The following is a 22,359-nucleotide window of genomic DNA, read 5'->3' on the forward strand; positions in this document are numbered from 1 at the left end:
GGAAAAATTAAAATTAAAGAACAACGTTTGCTTACAGGGCCTGGTTCAGAAACCACTGTCATTTCTGACTTTTGGTGACTGGTTTGTGTAAACGTATGTCTTGTTTATGGATCTGCATAATTTGAATGTAAGAAGAGTTCCTGGTGGTGTTGGTGGGTGGAATATGGAGGAACAGGGAGTTCTTAGGAACTCTCCCTTGCCACTTTGGCATCTTTCAAGTCAACCCATCACTGGCTGGGCCAGCACTATGTGGTTACTAGGCAGAGAAGATATTTGCATGAACTAAGAGGCAGGGGGTATAAGGACAAAGCAACAGATGAAGAGAGTTGGAAATTTAAATTCCAGTTGTGGTTCTGCCGCTGATTTGTTTGTGACCTTGGATAAGTCCCATTCCCTCTCTGGATCTTAAGTTTCTCTATTGGTAGAACAGGATTAATACCATTGTGATATTTCTCAAAGCATCACTTGATGGGTGAAAGATAAGGAATGCTAAAGAGTTTTGAAAAATTAAAAAGTGATAAGTAGGGCTTCCCTGGTGGTGCAGTGGTTGAGAGTCCGCCTGCCGATGCAGGGGACAAAGGTTCGTGCCCTGGTCCGGGAAGATCCCACATGCCACAGAGCGGCTGGGCCCGTGAGCCATGGCAGCTGAGCCTGCACGTCCGGAGCCTGTGCTCCGGAATGGGAGAGGCCACAACAGTGAGAGGCCCACATACGGCAAAAAAAAAAAAAAAGTGATAAGTAAATAGGTTGTTCACCGTCATCACTACCAAGATCCCCATCATCATCATGCTCACTATTAAATGTATTCCTGCACTAATCCAATTTCTTCCTGAAGAAGTTTCTAATTCTCACCTAAATGCATTAGGGCCTCCTTGTCCCACGGCCAAGTTGCTACTCCTGCCAATTCCTCCTCCGAGGAGTTTGCAAAGAAGATATTGAGGTGTGTTGATCCATCCAGTCTAAGAATGTTCTTCAGCTCATTAACATCCAAGTATGCTCTGTAAGAGAAAACAGAACCTTGGCTGTCATCACCATCCAAATAACAGGTACTCCCAAATTAATTGAGTCATGATGTGCCAGGCACTTGGCTAAGCATTTTATAAACATCGCCTCATTGACTGCCTCCAATAATCTTCTATGGTAAGTGAGATAATCCCATTTTACAGATGAAAAAATTAAGCCCTTGTGAGTTTAAGAAACTTGAAGACTGCTCAGCTTATAAACAATAGCAGAGTTCAGTTTAAAACCTAGATTTATCTAAAGTCAACATCTGTGCCCCTAAGGACTCTGCTATATGGACTGATGATAGGGCAACATAATATGGATATAGATTGAGAACAGACCATGGAAGAGATAACATGTATTCTAGCCTTGGCATCTTCTCTACTTCATTCATTCACTATGGACCTCGGACCATGTATTTGGCAAATACGAAGCTGTCCTAGGAGGCTTACTTTGCATCTCTACTCAAATCTTGCAAGGAGGTGTTATTACTCTGTTCTCAAGATAAGCAACATGTGGTCCAAAGTGATTAAACAGGTTGCCCAAAGTTGCAGAACTGGGTTTCAAGGCCAATTCTGTCTAGATTGGAAACGTATGCTCTTTACGCTGGGGCATTATCTGCCTCCCATAGATGATTCTGCATTCTGTAAGCCTCTATTTCTTTGTCCATAAAATAGGCTAAGGGATATGGCATTTGGGGTAGCTGCCATTGTAGATATTTAGACTATAGACTGACATGTTCGGAAAGTAAATTAATTCCCCACGCTACGATCATCAGCTCTGTAATACACCGAACAAACATATGTTGGAGAGAGAAAGAAACGGCCTTTGGAAAGAGACTGGCATATCCTAGGCGTGCAATAAATAAGAATGCTTCCCTTGTGGAGTATGATTCTCCCATCAGAATAGGAATGATAAAGCTTTGGGTCAGTCACAGGCATATTATTATTATCATTTTTTAACCTCTTTATTGGAGTATAATTGCTTTACAACAGTGTGTTAGTTTCTGCTGTATAACAAAGTGAATCAGCTATACGTATACATATATCCCCATATCTCCTCCCTCTTGAGTCTCCCTCTCACACTCTCTATCCCACCCCTCTAGGTGGACACAAAACACCGCGTTGATCTCCCTGAGCTATGTGGCTGCTTCCCACTAGCTATCCATTTTACATTTGGTAGTGTGTATATGTCCATGCCACTCTCTCACTTCGTCCCAGCTTACCCTTCCCCCTCCCCGTGTCCTCAAGTCCATTCTCTACATCTGCGTCTTTATTCCTGTCCTGCCCCTAGGTTCTTCAGAACCATTTTTTTCTTTTTTTTAGATTCCATATATATGTGTTAGCACACGGTATTTGTTTTTCTCTTTCTGACTTACTTCACTCTGTATGACAGACTCTAGGTCCATCCACCTCACTACAAATAACTCAGTTTTGTTTCTTTTTTATGGCTGAGTAATATTCCATTGTATGTATGTGCCACGTCTTCTTTAACCATTCACCTGTCGATGGACACTTAGGTTGCTTCCATGTCCTGGCTATTGTTAAATAGAGTTGCAATGAACACCGTGGTACATGACTCTTTTTGAATTATGGTTTTCTCAGGGTATATGCCCAGTAGTGGGACTGCTGGGTCATATGGTAGTTCTATTTTTAGTTTTTTAAGGAACCTCCATACTGTTCTCCATAGTGGCTGTATCAATTTACATTCCCACCAACAGTGCAAGAGGGTCCACACCCTCTCCAGCATTTATTGTTTGTAGATTTTTTGATGATGGCCATTCTGACTGGTGTGGGGTGATATCTCACTGTAGTTTTGATTTGCATTTCTCTAACAATTAGTGATGTTGAGCATCCTTTCATGTGTTTGTTGGCAGTCTGTATATCTTCTTTGCAGAAATGTCTATTTAGGTCTTCTGCCCATTTTTGGATTGGGTTGTTTGTTTTTTTGATATTGAGCTGCATGAGCTGCTTGTACATTTTGGAGATGAATCCTTTGTCAGTTGCCTCATTTGCAAATATTTTCTCCCATTCTGAGGGTTGTCTTTTCATCTTGTTTATGGTTTCCTTTGCTGCGTAAAAGCTTTTAAGTTTCATTAGGTCCCATTTGTTTATTTTTGTTTTTATTTCCATTTCTCTAGGAGGTGGGTCAAAAAGGATCTTGCTGTGATTTATGTCCTAGAGTGTTCTGCCTATGTTTTCCTCTAAGAGTTTGACAGTGTCTGGCCTTACATTTAGGTCCTTAATCCATTTGGAGTTTATTTTTGTGTATGGTGTGAGGGAGTGTTCTAATTTCATTCTTTTGCACGTAGCTGTCCAGTTTTCCGAGCACCACATATTGAAGAGGCTGCCTTTTCTCTGTTGTATATTCTTGGAAGCATATTATTTAATGGATCGTCTTCTAAATTGAGAGAGGGATCCTGCTCACCCTCATGCTTCTTTCAGTCCCATTTTGTCTTCCATCTTCTTTCTTAGGGATCCTTGTGAACAGCTGGTAAGCCTTTCTTGAGTAAAGTTGGAAATGAATCAATGACTAAAAACATACATAAATAAGCAAGCAGGCAGCCTGATGTGGTAGGTGAGATCAAGTCTCTGAATAATGATATTTAATGTGTGTTGGGCCCTTCCACATGGTCTGACTTTACACGGATTATCACCTTTAATCTTCTCAAGAACACCGAGGTAGGTGGTATTATTATCCCCATTTTCCAGAGGAGGAAAAAGAGGCTTGCAGAGCCTTCGTACCTCGCTCAGGTCACACAGCTCGTTGGAAGAGTTCCCCTTTCTCCCCGTGTGGTTTCTCACGGGCGTTTGGTGCAGAGCCTGGCCAGTAGGACACTAAGGATGCTACCCTTCTCTTTCCCTCCTGGAATCACAGAAGGGGATCCCACATGTGCAACAGTAAATCAGAGATCCCCAGCAGGGCCTGCGAGACCCTGTTTCCCCCTTTAGCTTCTTCTCCCTCGGTTCCCTCTCTTGAATTTCCCACTGTGTGTTGTCAGCACCCACCGCCAGCCCCCCAAGGTGTGGTGCCTTTAGCCTCGGTGCCTTTCCTCACGCTGTTCCCTCTGTCAGGGACTTTGCTCCCATTTTATCCCCTGATGAACAAATCCGAAGTCCATTCTGGTACCACTCCTCCAGGAAGACTTCCCTGAGTCCCATCTCACCTCCACCCCCTTTACCATCTCTGTACTCATTTACCTCCTATGAGTACTCGTTCTCACACCATATTCCAAATACTCTCCCTGTCTGTATCTACCACTGTTTGTGGCTCCCAGAGGGCAGCGAATGTGCCTAATTCATCTCTGTTTACCCAGTTCTCTGCACAGGGCTTGACACTGGGCAAGCACTCAGGAGATGTTGATGGAGCTGAATTTACAGTGGGAAAGAGAAAATCTAAAATATTTAGGTCCCAGTCTCCACTTCAAGCACTTCCTTCCTATGAGGCCTCAGTTTCCTTACCAATATACTGGGTTTAATAATGGCTGCCTGGTGCTCCCCAGGGCATTTCTATGGGTCACAAACCTACACCTCTACTCCGACGGCAATAGGATAGGTCTGAGACCTACAGTGCCCTCCTGGCCACCCATGTGACCAAGAGCCCATGATAGTCGGGTGACCATAATTTTTGCAGCTTTTCCAAAAAAGGTGAGCGTGAGCTAGAGACACAAGCAAGGCCTAGAAAGGGCACATCTGTGTATAGGTTGAGCTGACCAGTAATTCCAAGGACAGCCACAGAAGCTGAAATATTGACCTGAAATTTTGCTGCTATACCTCCTCTCCCCAGAGATCCCAACTTCAGCTTTTTAGGCTAGAAGCCTCATAAGGAGTTTGAATGAGTTTTCTGATCCAAGTACGGATGAGGAATGTCAAAGACAGCACGCAGTAAGCTCCTGCTGTGTGCCAGCCCCTGTGCTAGCTACACCTGTTGTCCCATCTCTTTGCAGTATTTGACGGCACGTAGCAGAGTGGGTAGGATGGCTCATTCTCAAGCCAGAGTCCTGGGTTTGAATCCAGCTCTTCCACTGGATGTCTGGGTCACCTTGGGCTATTTACTTAACTTCCTGTACCTCAGTTTCTTTATACACAAAACAAGGATGATAACAGTATCTACCTCATAGAGTTGTTCTGAGGATTTAGGATGTTAATAAGCAAGTGTAAAGGGGCTTAGAATAATACCTGGCACGTAGAAACCCTCGGGAAATGTTTAGCAATTCCTATCATTTATCCCCATCTTGCAGATGAAGGAACAGGGGTTCAGAGATCACACAAATACAGACAAGGCCAAGTCCAAATCTAGATGTGTCCAATTCTTCCCTCAACCTCACCCTCAACTCCAAGCTCACTCAGGGCCACTGTGAAAGGAAACAATGTGTGGGAGGAGAATGAAAACAGAGAGAAGCCAAGATTTTCCTGGATCGGCCCTTTCCACATTGTTTATTATTTTCTAATTGATTTGTCCATTTCCATCAAGCGTTCTCTCAGGCAGAGAACACAAATGCTATTAGAGAAAGTCACCTCTTTGCCCCCTTGCTCCAGGCTGAGAAAGCTTCAGGAGAGGAAGACAGGGGTGGGGCAGGGGCAGGGAGATGTTTTAATTGGTTGTTTATTCTCATGTAATTGCAGAAACCAATCTTTTCAGGAGGTGCTATTCATCCTGGCCCAAGGCAGAGATGTGGGATATTGAGGCCTCTCCCTTGCTTGTATGTGGGTGTTTTCTTTTTCTTCACACTTTGAGAAGCCCCCATTTCCCAAAAGAGGGGCCACTCAGGCCCCTGATCCCACTGGCCCCTCTCCTCTCTGGCTCTTTTTTAGTGTGTGGGGGGGACCCACACAAAGGAAAACAGCTCTGTGGCCAAAAGATTTCCTTCTGCTGGCTGAGGTCTTCTCACCAGTTCAGAGCCAAGCTGGGTGTCTCCCAAAAGTATCAGGGGAAAATCCTAGGGACAGGAATCCATGCATTTACCTTCCTCCCCCATCTCTTTAAGGTTTGTTTATTCCCTCTGTTGATGGATGGAGGAGAAAGCAGAGAAGGTCAGAGAAGGATCATTAGAGTTTAGGGAGATGGGTTGATAAGAGGAGGAAAAGGGTTTGCTCAGGGCCACTTGCTTTCCATTTTGCCACCGTGGGGAGGTTGGCCCCCTGTGTATACTATAAATTGGCGAAATCTCTTAAAAAAAAAACAACTACCACCCCCAAATCAATCCAAATCCAAAACTCTGTGTCTTTATTAATTTATGCACAGGTACTACTCAGTTGGACAGACAGACAGACCTAGATCCATGGGCAAGTTGCCCTGCCTCTGTGAGTCTCAGCTGGCTCATGGGGATACCAGAGGGATGAAATGAGCACCATCCTGGCACAAAGTCCCCTCCACATTCTGGTCTCCTATTTCCTCCTACTGGGAAGAAACCTAAACTGACAGTCTGCCTTCCGGGTGGCTCTCCCCGTCTCGGCTTTCAGTGTCTCATCCCTACCAACCAATCTTCTTCTCCCTCCCACAAACTCCAACTCAAGTTACTACGGTTTCCTCATCCCGAGAACCTCTGGTTTTCCCCAATCATGCCCATTCATGAAGCATGTCCATCAGTTTCTCTTCTCTGCCTTATGAGCTCTCTTCCTGAGTCTCAGCCTTTTAAAATCTTACCCTCCCTGCTAAGCTCAGCTTACATGTAATGTATACCATGTGTCCACTCCTGACCACCCTCCCCTGTACAATGGGGCGATGATGTCCACCCTTCAGGGGTGTCAGGAGGACTAGAGGCAGTGCAGAAAAAGTTCCTCGCACAGTGTCTGGAACACCTGAAGACACTCATTGACTAGCCTAGGCTATTTTTATTGCATTATTATTATATTAATTACAATGAAGATTATTAGCAACACCAAAATCATTAATACCACCTCTAGCTGAAGATGACTTCTCCCTCCCCAGAGTCCCCTACTTTGGATTCTAGTACCTATCACCCTGCTCTGTGTTATCGTCACTGTCTTCTCCATCAGGCTGCGTAAGCTTCAAGCAGGTAGAAGTCAAGTCTTTATCATCTCTGTGTCTCCCCAAAACTTTCCTTCCAGAGACAGAGCCACCTCTGGTTGGCAGCTTTTGAGCACCTATCTCTCCTGTAAATTGCACAACTTCAAAACAGGATGAGGAAGCCCAGGACTCAAGCAAATGAAGCGACTTTCCCAAGGTATCAAATCAGGGGTGTAGACCTCTCTTCACTAGCCTGTATGTGACAGCACCTTTGCACCAACTAATAAAGTCACCTCTCCCATCGGGGGGTGGGGGCGGGACATAGCTCCTTGCAAGGGGGCACAGCTTGGAGAGTTAGACATGGGAAGGATTGTAGCATCCACCCTCCTCCTCAGCTGGACACCCTGTGCAGAATCTACATTGCCTGGATTTCTGGCCCATTCCCATGATGCTCAGCTGCCTAGTCTGAAGCTCAGAGTCCCCATCTATTCAGTGAGCGTGTGAACTACGCATGTTTTCCAAATCACGGTCTATAGAAGGCTAAATCTACAAGAAGCAGAGGCATATTTAAAGGAAAAGGGTTTTCAAGTCAGATGGCTTTGGACATGCTCTGTGAAACAAGGTTAAATACGTATATTTTTTAATTGCAAGAATTTTCAGAGCCTTTAATATACAAAATGGGAATAAGACAGAGAGCGTATGAAGTATTCCCAGACATCTGACCATAATCCTTTCCCCCCGTCCCACCTCTGCCTTTGCCAAAAATCAAATAACAGCATAACCAATAGAGTTCGGGAAACGTTGGGCTAAGTTGGAAAGTCCCTCCTCACTTAGATCCTCTCCCCAGTTGCCTGTCAAGAGAGGTGTCTTGGTGTCTCTTTTCTTCCTGCCCAGCTCTTGTACCTGGCTCCTCCTGCGAAGGTTGTGGGTCCCCTGGAATGTCAGTTTCAGGGGGGCCCAGCCAAGGTGCCCAGACTTTACCCCTCTGCCAAAACTGCATTTCAAAGCCATGAGAGCAGTTCTGGAGGGGGATCAAAGCTCTCTCAACTCAACTGTCATTAGAATATTTTCTTTATGCATCTCACTCGCTGGTGAGTGCCAACAACATACTTCCGAAATGCACTGGCCTGAGATGGCACAACTGTAATAATCTCAATGAGAGGGCTGTCAGGGCCTGTTTTATTGAATGAGAAGCAAAAGGGAACTACATTCAAAATGCAGAACAACAACAACAATCCCTCAAATGGAACCATGAAAGGCTCCAGTTTTTCCAATTCTAGAAGCATAATACACTGGCTCTCCCATTTTAAAGATGGTTGGTCAGAGGTACGCATTCCAGTGAGACCAGATCAAGACTGACCAGCACCTATTTCTCTTCCCACTCAGAGCAAACTGACTCCCCACTGCAGAAGGGATAGCTGAGATCTTTGAGAGGTGCCCTGCCAAAGTCCTGCTCCCTGGGCCCTTGATAGGTGCAGCTGGGTTACAGGGATGGTGTCAGCCATATGCCAATGCCCTCAATTTGAGGAGGGTCTGTGTGAGCTGCTCCTAGCTGAGAACAGGCCATTTCCAAGCCAGAGGCTGGGAACAACTCTTTCAAGTTAAGGGAAAGGGCAGCAGAGTGCTACAGGAAAAGCCACATCTTTTTTTTTAAGGGAAATTTATTTAAATATGACAGTGTAACATTTAAATAGAATACCTTGGACCCTTATTCTCCTTGTAGCCCATGTAGAGAACAGTCTTACACAGAAGACTCTCTGTTACTTTCATAATTAAATGTTCTTGGATAGAATTCTAGATAGAAAGGTTCTGGACTTAAGTCTATTCTTCAATCAATGATATGAAAGTGGGGGCATACCTATGTCAAAGTTTGTTACACATATTTTTGTATTTACTATTTCCTTCTGGAATTACACACCAAGACCTATCTGACTGCTGTCATCCTTGGCCTTACCTTTCTTTTGGAAAAAAGCCACATCTTAAGAGACAGGCAGACTAGGGTTCAAATCCTCCCTCTTCTACCAAGTGGCCCTGTGACCTTGGAGAAGGGACTCAATCTCTCTGAACCTCAATTTCCTCATCTGTAAATGGGGATGATAAAATTCAACCTAGAAAGTGGAATATAAAAATCCAAGGAAGTAATACACAAGAAAGTCCCTAAAAGAGTGCCCAACTCGCGCTTCCCTGGTGGCGCAGTGGTTGGGAGTCCGCCTGCCGATGCAGGGGACACGGGTTCGTGCCCCGGCCCGGGAGGATCCCACATGCCGGGGAGCGGCTGGGCCCGTGAGCCATGGCTACTGAGCCTGTGCGTCCGGAGCCTGTGCTCCGCAGCGGGAGAGGCCACAACAGTGGGAGGCCCACGTACCACAAAAAAAAAAAAAAAAAAAAAAAAAAAAAAAAAAATTTTAAAAAGAGTAAAAAAAGAGTGCCCAACTCATGAAAGACCCCAAGATGCACAATTCTATTTAGCTTGCCCATGGAGCTAGAGGAAACTGATCTTAGGTCCCAGTGCTCACGGTGTCTCCGTTCCATCAGTGAACCCTGGTTCCCATCACTGGACCAGTGTGTTTATCTTCCTCATAGGCAGTTGCCCTGTTTCGACAAGTCATAGAGAAAGTCCTGTAACACTGCCTACTTCCCAGTTCTGATTGCAGTCTGTCATTCCTGAGGAGGATCTCAAGTCCGTGAACCACACTCCTCCACTCTTCCAGAACACACCAGACCATTTGAAAGTGATTATCAAATATAAAGATCAAAGCCACTCAAAGCAAGTCATTAAAGCAAGATAAACCTCAGAATGTTTATTGCATCCATATCCTTGTTCCAAATAACAAGATTTCTCCAAACTGTGACCAGTTCTAAAACCTGGATTTTGTACTTTTATCCCAAGGGCCCTGATGATCTGGACTTTATTCCCCTGCTTAGTTTCATTGTCAGAAATGCCTGACGCTGCCTCTCTTGTAAGAAGAGGCACAGGAAAAAAAAAAAAAAAAATGCTTGGAGAGTTTACTAAATTCTCGGAATCCTGAATGATTGGTTTCAAAAATAACAGCTTTTATATGGAAGCTTGACATGCAATCTCAGAAAAATGTAACAGCACCAATGAAGGATCAACTGAAAAATTGACCATTCTTTCATTATTTTACTGAATAAGTCATTCTTTCATTACCTTTCCTCTACCCTCCCTCCCTGCCTGCCTGCCCGAGTTCATTCTTTCCTTTTTAAATTCTTTTCCCCTTGCATATTATTTATTCAGTCTTTTCCTCTTTCATTCTCCAATACTTATTGAGATTATATCATATACCATCCTTTAAGCTAGAAACTGGGCATAAAATATGAATGAGAAACACTTTTCATTATCAAAGAGTTAGCAGTTTTAGGAAGGAAGCAAGACATATTATCCGATGATCACAACACAATGTGATAATACGAATAAAACCTGCCATTTGGGGGAGTTTACTATACGCTGGCACTGCTGAAGTCCTTTTTTTATATTATCTCTTTGAAGCTTTACAAAAACCTTATGTGTTAAGCATGAGTATCCCCAACTTGCAGGGGAAGAAACCAGGGCTCAGTGGGGTGACACCACTTTTCCAAGGTCCTCCGTCACTCACAGATGTCAAATTCAGGATATGGTCCCCAGTCTGTTGGATCCCACAGACTATAACTATTATTCTCTTACGATATGTGTTATAACAGAGGGAGTGCTGAATGTGATGGAAGCACAGAGGAATGACACCTATCCAGGTGAAGCGGGATAAGATATCACTGAGGTTTTCACAGGAAGAATAAACACTGGACCAAGTGTACGAAACAGGGAAAACGGCAAAAGCTCCAGAAAGCCAAAAGGCCTGAAAATGCATAAGAAGACTGAGACACTTCAAGTCTTCTGGTGTGGTTTCAAAGTTGGGAGCATGGAAGCAACTTCACAAGATAAGGCTGGAGGGGTCAGCGATGGCCATATCAGGAAGGACCCTGTATACCAGGTTATGGAAGATGGGCAACATCCTGAAAGCTTTCACTAGACCCTGGCAGATTTTTATGGAAGAGAATAAAATGATCTGGTTCGTTTTTTTCCAAAGAGCTTTCTGGAGGAATGTGGAAGGTGGACTAGAAGGGGGATAAAAGTAAAGGCATTGGCAGTGGCTTGCAGAAAAGGGGGTGGATATGAGAATATCTGAGAAGGAGAGGCATTTACGCACGAGGAACAATTTGACGTTCAGTCGGGGCGGGGGTGAGAGGAGGTGAAACGATGGGTCTGGCTTCTGATGAGGTCCTACTGGACTGTCCTTCCTTCATGATTCTCAGACTCTATACATCAACTCCGCTCTCCCCACCCCTACCACTGCTGCCCTAAACTCTAGGCCCATCAGCTCTGTCACTCTGGGGCTGCGCCCTCTGCCACGTCACGTGGAAGGTCAAGGTCAACCCTTAGGAAAATCACTGGCCTGAAGCTCTCTGCACAATAGGATCATAATGGAGATGGCGGGGATCGAGAACCCTGAGGATTTGGATAGGAGGAGAGGAAGGTGCTGATTCAGAGAGGCAGGGTGGGCTAACGGAGAGGTCCTCAGATCTTTGGATCATCTTAAAAAATTGAGGTGAGGGCTTCCCTGGTGGCGCAGTGGTTGAGAGTCCGCCTGCCGATGCAGGGGATACGGTTCGTGCCCCGGTCCGGGAAGATCCCACATGCCGCAGAGCGGCTGGGCCCGTGAGCCATGGCCGCTGAGCCTGCGCGTCCGGAGCCTGTGCTCCGCAACGGGAGAGGCCACAGCAGTGAGAGGCCCGCGTACCACCAAAAAAAAAAGAAAAAAAAATTGAGGTGAAAGTAGCAATTTCTAATTTTGACAAATAAATAAAGCATTCAAAAGGCGAAACCCTCATAAACGTTGACCCTCATGTAATAAAATAAAGGGTATGGAGTAGGACTCTAAAGGAGAGAATAAAATAATCTCAGAGTAAAGGACACCAATTTAAAATGAATACCTTTCACTAGGAACTAACTACTCAGTCCTATTTTTTCATTTGTCTTTTGAAAATGGCTTTTAGAGACTTCTGGGGCAGAAGGCAAAGTGTCAGAACACTTGGATCCTGGAAAGCTCAGCTCCACTCACTTGGTTAACATGACCCATCCTTCCGGACCCAGCCTAGAAGCGACTCTGACCCCTAATGAGTCAAGTACCCATCCTCTCTTCCCTCAGCACCCTGGACTTCTCCACAGTAGCACTTATCCAACTAGCTACTTATTTACCTTCAGGAAATTCCAGGAGGGCAGAATCACACCTATCTTGTGAAATGCTGACTGTTGTACCACTAGCACCTAGCACTGTGCCTGCACATGGTAGACATGCCTGTGCACACGTGTGCGTGCGTGCACACACACACACACGCACGAATGAACAGTCACTCTCCTAACATCTTTTCCTGGGGGCTCTACAGTCTCTGCTTTGATAGCCCCAAGGACTCCAAGTTTACTTGTTTTCAGAGAAGCCATTAAACTTGAAGAATCCCTTGATAAGTAAGGAAGACCAACAGTCGAAGTGTGATGGTGTGTTCAAAAGTATCAGGACGGTAACGTGATAATTGCATGTCGAATTATTGCTTTCACAACAGAAGCATGCCGTTCCAGGGCCCTCAGCTATTTCTTTCCACCTCCTGGCTTTCTTCTTGGAGGATCAAAACCACAATTGATAAATAATACAACTGACCACACTAAGAAGAATATACACAGCTTGCTGACAGCCCTGTGGTTGGTCTTACACTCGACGTGCAGTTAAATAAAGACAAATCACCTCGATGTTGTAAGTTGTAGCAGCCACAGAGTTCTAGGTACAGGCATATCTCAGCAGACCATGTAGTTTCGCTCTAAGTTTTAGCCATGTAAAACTTAAGTGATGTGAAGATTGACCCAACAATTTTATATTTGGGGAGGGTAGAGCAAGAATTACAACATTACCCGTGTACCGCAAAAATAATAATAATAATAATAATAATAATTACAACATTATCATCAATACGAGTCAATATGGCAACTTGTGGATTTCAGTCTGGGCCCATACAAATCATCTAGCCTTCAGCAAATCACAGAGGTAGCTAAAGTGAGAACTACACAGGTGTTATAAGAGATGTAGCTCTCTCTGGATGATCTTGAACAAGTCTAGTGACTGCCACAAATTTGGGTCTCTTGAGGGGTTAAAAAAGAGACAGCTCTCAAAGGGTCATGTGACAGTCAGAGGTCACATATGGGGAAATAATGCTGGACAGTAGGACACTGTATGTCAGGCTGTCAAAAGTAGAATTAAATTCAAATTGATTTTTGGAAAGAGGATGCCACAGTCAGGGCTTGAGGGAAAAGAAAACAGCAGACATGCAGACTGCCCAAGGTGGGGCTCTTCCCTTAGGCTACTGCTAGGACTGGAGTGACAGGAGTAGGATTTTTTTTTTCAACTTGTCACAGAGTAAAATTGTTCCTTCAGTGTTACTGCATACACGTTGTACTCAATTAGATACAGGGGCTGGCAAACACTTTGAAGGCAGGGACCGTCTTATTGCCCTAATATGCCTCCAGCATCAACGCATTTGTACCTTTTTCAATATTAAGCCCCCGCCTTTTTTGTGTGTGTGTGGTACACGGGCCTCTCACTGTTGTGGCCTCCCTCGCTGCGGAGCACAGGCTCCGGACGCGCAGACTCAGCGGCCATGGCTCACGGGCCCAGCCGCTCCGCGGCACGTGGGATCTTCCCGGACCGGGGCACGAACCCATGTCCCCTGCATCGGCAGGCGGACTCTCAACCACTGCGCCACCAGGGAAGCCCCAAGCCCCCGCCATTTTTTACTCTAGCTCCAGTCCCACAAACCTGGTAACCAGGATTATAATGTCTGAGCAGGAACAGACCTCAGAACTCTTCTATCCCAATTCTCCCATTTTACAGATGCAGAATTTGAAGTCATAGAAGTGACTTACTCCATGCTGGCTACGAAGTTACTGGAAGGATCTAGTCACTTCCTTCCTCGTGCCGTGCCAAGCCACAGGCAAACTCCCTCATGTCGCTCTTCCACCCTCTGTACGATTCTGAGATACTCCAGGCTTTGGTGGAGTGGTAGTCACCATTGCCCTCGGTGGCTGTAAACATAGTGCAGCAGTGAGAAGCCAAGCTCAAGGCTGACAGCTGTGGCTGGTTGTCTGAGCTCAAAAAAGGCTGGAATCACAAACATCAGAAGCTCGAAACAGAGACACTAATCCCCTCACTCTCCACCCTCCACCACCAGACCGACAACACAACCTAGAACCTGGAAAAGAGAGAGAAAGCAGAGGGAAGGAGAAAGAAAATGCCCCTCCATAAAAACGGGTAAACGGGAGTCTGTTCAAGGTCTGCAGACAAACCCATGAGCAACACGCACTGCTGTCCACACAGTGGTTTTGTGTCTGCAGAAAGGGACAGCGGAGGTGTGAGGGGTTCCCTCTTAGGAGGTGGAAAATCGGCCAGCGCTGAGTGTGAAGGTACCAGCCGGGCTGAAATCAATTTAGGGAAATGCGTTTCACGGAAACAAAATGTACCGGTGTCTGCTCAACCCACCCTCACACCCCCAACTGCTTTGCTTCCTAACCTGGAAGGGCGTCTGACTGAGCGCTGAGGCTGTCATGAGCGGTCAGTGTCACCAGTGGATGCGGAAAGGAAAATGAGGGTGCTGACCGAGCCAAACCCAGAGAGGAAACAAAACACAGCTGCCTCCCTCTGAGGCCCTCGAAAGGGCACAGCGAGCTCCATCCCTCTGTCCAGGGAACTGGGGGTGGAAACCCACCTCTAGGAAAGGCACGAGAGAGGGAGCAGCTCCAATCCTGGCATGTTGGGGGCCTCCCTGGTGTGTCCTGGAGAAAAGGTTCCAACTTTCACGGGTAAACTCTGAGATGGGTGTGCTGTGGCCAGGGTCCCAGGCGCTAGTGGAAAACAAGCCCCATCCTACACTGCCCAGAGGGTCCTGAGCACGCTGTGGGCACCTGCCTGGCTTCCAGCTCCCTCCCTAGGACGTGTGCATGTAAACTACTCAATGGGATCCTGGGACCCCGGACGTGCCTTTGCTTTTTGTTGGAAATGCATACACTTCACGTGGCCTGCTGCTTATCTCTTCGGAAAATGAATACATTAGCATTTAGCATTTAGCATGGCTTTCGGAGGAAAGAAAATCTTTTAAAAATGGAACCTACAGGAGCCAAAATCAAAGGGCCCTTGGTAATACAGAGTGATGAGTTCATATCCAACTCCCACTCCGACCTGGAGGTTCTAGTGAGGGGCTCAGGATCTGAGAGGGGCTGGGAGTGTGGGGATGTGCATGTCAGAGGTCAGAAGATTTCCCAGAGACAGAAAATCCCCAAACAACCACTGTTATCTGAGTGTTCACTAAGTGCCAGGTGCTGTCCTAAAGGGTTGACCGGGTGTAATTTCACTTCATCCTCTAAACCACCGAATGTTCCTTTAATTCCCGATTTTACCAAGGAGGCAACTGAGTCTCTGCTAAAGGAAGAGACTCATTCAAGGTCACAGAAATGTTAAGTGGCTTGATTCACATCCACTGTCTCTCTGAAACTTGTATTCTTATTTATTTGCTGGACTGCCTGATCTCCCTTTCTTCCCCATAGACTGCTGTCGTGAGCACCTCATTAAACACAACTTTAGGGGCCATAAGCAGTTCTTCTCCTGCTCTCCATCACCCCTCTCATCTGCTCTCAAAGACCAAAGTCACATGTGCACAAGGGTCACAGATGGAACCTGTGAGTCAAGGTAGACTTTGTTCAGAAGGAAAGCAGGAGGGAAACCCAGGCCGAATCAAAGAAAACGGGACCATGTGGACAATGGAGGCCTGGATAGGGTGTTTGTGTATCTACACTCAAGCACACATGTGGGCTGGACGTGGTCAAAAAAATCTAGTCACTTCAACCAAATCAGCATACCACCCACTATGACCAATCCCAACACTGCCTGGGACCGTTCCATGCTGCGGAACTGCATCCTCTAACACAGTTAGACACTTGGGGTGTTTTCAAAGTAAACTAGTGTGCAAGCTCAATGAGTTTGATATAAGTTATGTGGTCTTCATTTAAAAAGACCAATTCTGTGGCCAGTCCTTAAAAAAAAAGTTAGCATTTTAAGAATGGAAGTAATCTGGGTAAATGCCTTCAATGTTTGGATTGCAGTTTCAGCCAGACCTTCTTTATCAGCCTGCAGTCTCTGTAAAACCAAGCTGGCAGAGAGGAGCCCACGTGTGCATGCGAGCAGGGAGGGAAATTTCCCCAGCACCTACTATGTGCCAGGCACTGTCCCAGGTGTTTCACACACCACGGCTCCATTTAAATTTCATGACATGCCACAGGATAGCTGTTCTCACCCAACTGTTTACCGATGAGAACTCAGCAACTGTTATTGAAAGACAGGCCAAGGTCAGACAAGGAACCAAGACCCAAACCCTGGTCAGTCTCCAACACCCATCATTTCTCCACCACACCAGGCCTGACTCCTGCTATTGCTTTAATGAACGTTAGTCACGTTAAATAAACTCAGATATTCTGATTATAAAATTCCAAGTAATTTCTCTTACATGATTACTGGAAAAGAATGAACAAAGTTACTGAAAAAATAACAATGCCTTCTTTCATCTGCGTGCTGGTTAACTCTTCCCAGAACTCCTTCTAGGATATTTTTTTTTATGTGACCCTCAAGGCAATTGTGTGATCCTGGCGGTCAGATATCATTATCATTCCCTTTCAACAGATGTGGAAATGGAGGCTCAGGGAGATTAAGAGATTTGCCCAAGACTGCATAGCTAAGAAGCTGCCAAGTCAGGGCTCGAATCTATTTCCCCTGAATTCTTCTTTCATTCTACATCAGTCTGACTGTGGGAGCTCTACAACCTGATGATCAAAAGGGAGCATCTACCTGCATGAAGTCCCAAGCAGACCCGCCTCTTTCTTCTGTCTTCCCCACAGCTTCCCACCTCAATTCCTCTGCTCTCACTTTGCTCTTTTCTATCATTCCAAAGCCTACGAACGCTGGAAACTTCTCCGCCAGAAAACCTTTCCTAATCTCTCCAAACCACGGTGAACCTGCCTTTTCTCAGAGCTCACCTAAGCCTTATCATCTGTGTGGTTCCTTTGGAATTGAATCATCTGATCTCTTGCCATCTCTTGAATGACTGTAACAAAATGTAATTAAACCACAGCATACAAGTACCTCTAGGACACAGATTCTATCTTGGATCCCTAGGGCATTTATCACAGACCCTTGGATATCGAAGTGCCTTAACAAAATATGGATGATGAGTAAGAACATGACCATCCTAAATAGATCTTTTCCAAGTTGCAAGTTGCCGGCTAAGACATCAAGGCAATGGAGTGGATTGAAATGCCTTGGGAGTAGGAGATGAGACCCCGGGGCCCCACTCTCTCTGTGAAGTGTGGGTCGGTGCCGCCCCTTTCGGGAGCTCACTCTCCGCATCTACAGCAAGATGGGCTGGACCACTCCACTGCTCCTTTCGGCGCAGAGTCCTGGATTCCACTCGACTTTGCCAGATTTGGAGGGACCAGGGGAGAAGGAAGTGTATGTTCCATGAGATCATTCCAGAAAAGAAGTGAGAGACCCCAACAGAGTTTCTCATTAGAAGGCAAATCATCTAATGGCTTCTGATAGGGGGCAGAGGAAGAGACCGAGGACTACCGAGGCCAGCAGAGGGGTCAAGGAGGCTGCCTCAAGGTGTATTCCAGCCCTTTCCAAAGATTCCAGCAATGCCAACTTGGGTCCAAAAAAAACCCCCCAAAAAACTAGCATGGCCCCAGGGGAATGCCCTTGCTACATTAAAAATAATAATAAGGAGAAGGCAAAGAAAAGGTTTCCCTGTGAGCCATCAGGGTGTAAGGGAAGTCTCTTTTTTTCTATCTGTCCTACTCCGTACGGAACAGATATTCAAGGACAAAGGTGACGTTCACCTAACGGTGCCGGAGCTGGCAGTTTGGAGGGGTCCACGCAGGAACTAGGTGGGTGTTTTGCAACACCTTCCCACAGTGGGGTGTGTACAGCCCAAAGTGTCAGCTGCCCCTGGATTTCCTGATACTGGGGATTTCTATTAATATCCGGGTTTTCCATTTCATTTATAAAAAGACGTGTGAAGTACACTCTCACTTGTCTGTAGACATGTCTAATGGCTGCAGATGAAGTTCTGCCTACCTGGCTCCTCTCCACTACTGTAGAGAATGGCCAAGATTCATTGGAATGTCTTTTTCTAACTGTCCAGTCTGATAAAAAGACCTGTACTCCCCCCACCAACAGCTCCTCCTGGCTGAGACTGGGGGTCCTTCTTTCATACCAGCGATGGCAGTGGTGTGTTTATTCATCTGTCTTATCCACTAGATGGTGAGCTCCCAAAGCGCAGGGACTGGGCTGGCGCAAAAGGAACATTCAACCGATATTTACAGAGGAAAGAAAAGAAGAAAAAAAGGAAGGAAGGAAGGAGGGAGGGAAGGAAGAAAATAAGAAGGAAATGAAGGAAGGGAGAGAGGCTGGCTAGAGTTTTCCCTGAGATAAATTGAACCCTTCTCTGCTTATGGTCTGGTCCCAGCCATACTGAATGACTCCTTATTCTCCAAGCCCCTCCTCATCCCATTCCGCCCCCTCCTCCTTGCTCAGGCTGCAACCTCTGCATGGACTGGCTTTCTCTGTGTTTTGGTCGTGTTCTGGTCGCTCACCCACATCCATTCCCTACCCCTCTCCACGTTGCTCTGTGCCCTTGGGAGGCTGGCCTCCTGGTGTTGCATCGACAGATACCTCTGCCTCATGACTTCCGGTGTGGTTCCCCAATGGGAAGCGCTGGCAGGAGACTAGAAGGTGGAAGAGAATGATCACGTGAAATTTACGTCTCTGGCTCCCTTCTGGCCCGGGGGGCTGAAGCTTGTCGCTTCTTCTCTGCTGAGAGTCCCAGCTGCCGCCAGGACACCCTCGCCATTCAGCCACTCTCTTTGGGTTCTGTAACTACTTCCTCCTCTTGCCAAGGATGGAAATGGGTCCCCACTGTACTTGTCCCTTGCCTTGCTGGCTGTCCTGAACGCTGCCTGCACTGTTGTAAATAGCCTCTCCTCCCAAATAGCCCCTCCTTCAACTCTACTGAATTATTCCGTTTGAATATGCCATCTGTTTCCTGCTAGGACCCTGACTGGCGCAGACTGTGTGTGTGTCTCTCTCTCTTTCTCTCGGTGCTGTCTGTTCCCAGATGACTACTCAAATCATGCCTCCTCCAGCCGATTTGCCTTGTCTTCCCTCGTCAGCATACACCTCTGCTTTCTAGGTCTCCTGATCCACTGTGTGTCTCTAAAACCACAGATCAGAGTTTCTCTTGTTTGAATATAAGTCCCCTATGAACGTGGAAGCCTCTCAATGGTGAGAAACATGGCCCACTTGTTGCAACATCTCCGGTGAACAGGAGAGAGGCCCGCAGGGCTATACATACCCAATAAATGCCTGTTAGAGAGGATAGAAACAGTCACCATTTAATTCCCTAACATGACTTGGAATAAGACAGCAGCAAAAAGTTGGGCTGTGCAGTGGTCAACCTTAAGACCATCAAGGCCACCTTCTCCACCTTTGCTGTAATCCTGGTTACAACCTCACTGTGCATGCCTCAGGTGGAGGGAAGATCATTCACCTGCAGAGAAGCACTCCCCAGGCAGGACCATTCTGATCAGGGATGACATTAGCTGCTACTCAGCTGCCTCCTGTAATTGCATCACTTTGGTCCCAGCCATGGCTTAGAAACCATATAGTATGATTCTGTTCCCTTTTCCATAGGACAGGCCTTTGGAGACTTGAAGTGCATGTGTTACGGCCCTATGGTCATGGCCTTGAGAGAATTTTCTCATCCAAGCCAAACATCTTCAAGAGGTTATACAATACAGCTCCTGGGGCCCTCGCAGTCCCAGTCCCCTTCTTTGTACACATCCTCACTTGGCTGCCCTTAATAAGAAAAACTCATGGCCAGTGTAGCTCTAAGAGTTCTGCAGTGGCTCATGAAAACCCAAGGCCCTTATCCGATTCGCTTCCAAACTCACTCACTCAGCACTTCATAATCCCAAATGCTCAGGGAGGGCTTCCCTGGTGGCGCAGTGGTTGAGAGTCCACCTGCCGATGCAGGGGACGCGGGTTCATGCCCTGGTCCGGGAGAATCCCACATGCCGCGGAGCGGCTGGGCCCGTGAGCCATGGCCGCTGAGCCTGCGCGTCCGGAGCCTATGCTCCGCAACGGGAGAGGCCGCAACGGGAGAGGCCGCAACAGTGAGAGGCCCGCGTACCGCAAAAACAAACAAACAAACAAAAAAACCCCAAATGCTCAGGGATATTAGGGAAGAAGAGAGCAAGGACAGACCACGAGGCGGGCAGGTATCTGGGAAGGCCAAGAATGTCAGGGTAGTTCTGAGAAGCTGCGCCATGGCAGACGACCGGGACTTAGAAATCTAGAGCATCCTCAGCCCCAGTTTGACCACTAATGAACCATGTGAGCTTCGGCCTCAGCTTCCCTCTATGGGGGAAAACGGATTTGGACCCACTGATCTCTGAGGATGTTTCTAGGTCTGACATTGGACACCATTTCGATGTCTTCTGCAGCCTTCTGCTAGGACTGGGTGCTCCCCTGTAACACATGAGCTCCTGAGAACGTGGACTAAGGGGCCCAAGGAATAGTAGATAAAGAATGCGCTCACATGTGTTAGAAGAAATGGTCATTCTATGCTGGAGTCTGCCAATCTGCCCAGCTGCATTACTGGTGGATCTTATTTTACTCAAGCGAACCGTTACATAAATTTTCAGAATGGTGAATCTTAATCAGTGTTACTCAAAGTAAGCAGTGCACGAAACGCTTCTTACTAGTCTATGTCACAATAAGTACAGAAGTGCAGAGAAGGCATTTAGGAACTTTTGGAGAACTCTGACGATGCTTCACCATACTTGCGGTGAAGAATTCATTTTATAGCAATTCATCTTTTCTGTATATTACAAAAGTATTGGTTTGCAGCGTATAGGAAACAAAACTGGCTCTTCACCATAGATTGAGAAGTAGGAACTGAATTACTGTCTTTATTGTCTTTACCCATTGAGGGGGGCAGGCAATGCAGGAGCACATCTTGGGTAAAAGATAAGTTCAGCTCTTCGTTAAAAATCACCTAGACAATGTCAATCTAATTTTCTATTACAGATGTCTTCCTTCCTTCCTCCTTCCCTCCTCCCCTCCCTCTTTTTGTTTTTGAAATCACAAAGTAAGTATTTCTCCACAAACTTCCACAGGTTTCTCTCTGCACACGGGAGGGCTGATTCAGCCAGAACGCTGTCACCCCAGCTGCATCAGGAGATGACACATTCCCAGTGGGGCTCACCCAGGACACATGACTTACCAGCCAGCAAACAAACAGGCCCTGGCGTAGTGGTCACAGCGCTGGCACATGGCTGCTCACGGACATTCTAGGCGTGGGGTCCCGTGACTTAGAAACGAGGAGGCCGTTGGTGCCTGCCAGCTCTGTCTGCTGATTGTGAACTATCTGGGACCTGGGGTCCCGTGGCCCCTGCACCCAAGCACAGAGTGCCCGCCACAAAGGCCAGCTGCCCTTGGTCCTGACTCAGTCATACTCAGCAGTTTTCTCCCAAGGCTTTAGGAAAGCCACCCTGCCTGTCAGCCCTGTCCTTTGACTCTACCTCTTACTGTTCCTTGGACTTAAAAATACCACCCCCACCCTTCAGTGGGAGCTTTGGAGTCAACAGACCAAGATTCAAATCCAAGCTCTCTGTTTATTAGCTGAGTGACCTGGGGTAAATCCCTTCCATGTTCTGAATCCTGGATTTCCTTCAGCAAAGCAGGGGTAAGGGTACCCACCTTCCCGGTACTTGGTAGGTGCTGAATAAACATTTGTTGCATGAACGAATTAATGAATAAATGTACAAATAAGTGAATGACTGCCAGTACCCCTGGCCCCTAGGCCTCCCCCACGCCCACTCTGCCTGGGCACACCAGTTAACTCCTGGGGTCTAGCTCAGTAGCGCACACACTGCATTAATCTCGGAAGGCTTGCATTTGTGATTTAGCCAAATGACTTTCCTGACCTGGGACTGTGGCCGAGTCATTTCACTCTCTAAGGCCCTCTATTTCCCCATCAGTCAAATGCAAATGCTAACCCCGTCTAGTCTTCCTCATCAAATTCTGTCAAAGCCCAAATGAGAGCAGAGATGAAAGTGCATTGTGACCTCGAAGGAACTGGCCACACACCAAGGCTTCTTCCCACATGGGCTGCTCCTGTCTCTGAGCCAAGGTGAGAGAGTCCAGGGGCCCGCCCGGTGCCAGGAGGCTGAGCTGACGTGCTCTG

General features: G+C 46.7%; 1 protein-coding gene across 3 annotated transcripts in view; it reads right to left on the minus strand.

Annotated features, from left to right (window-relative positions):
• The window catches only part of PAPPA (pappalysin 1), a 255,257-nt gene that overhangs the window by 197,471 nt on the left and 35,427 nt on the right, over positions 1–22,359 (minus strand). For all 3 annotated transcript variants that reach the window (XM_060100610.1, XM_060100612.1, XM_060100611.1), the window contains one exon: positions 853–998. In XM_060100610.1, coding sequence (XP_059956593.1) covers positions 853–998 — 146 coding nt within the window. The remainder of the gene's footprint in view (positions 1–852; positions 999–22,359) is intronic.

Source organism: Mesoplodon densirostris, chromosome 6 (assembly GCF_025265405.1).
Source record: "Mesoplodon densirostris isolate mMesDen1 chromosome 6, mMesDen1 primary haplotype, whole genome shotgun sequence".
Lineage (NCBI taxonomy): Eukaryota > Metazoa > Chordata > Mammalia > Artiodactyla > Ziphiidae > Mesoplodon > Mesoplodon densirostris.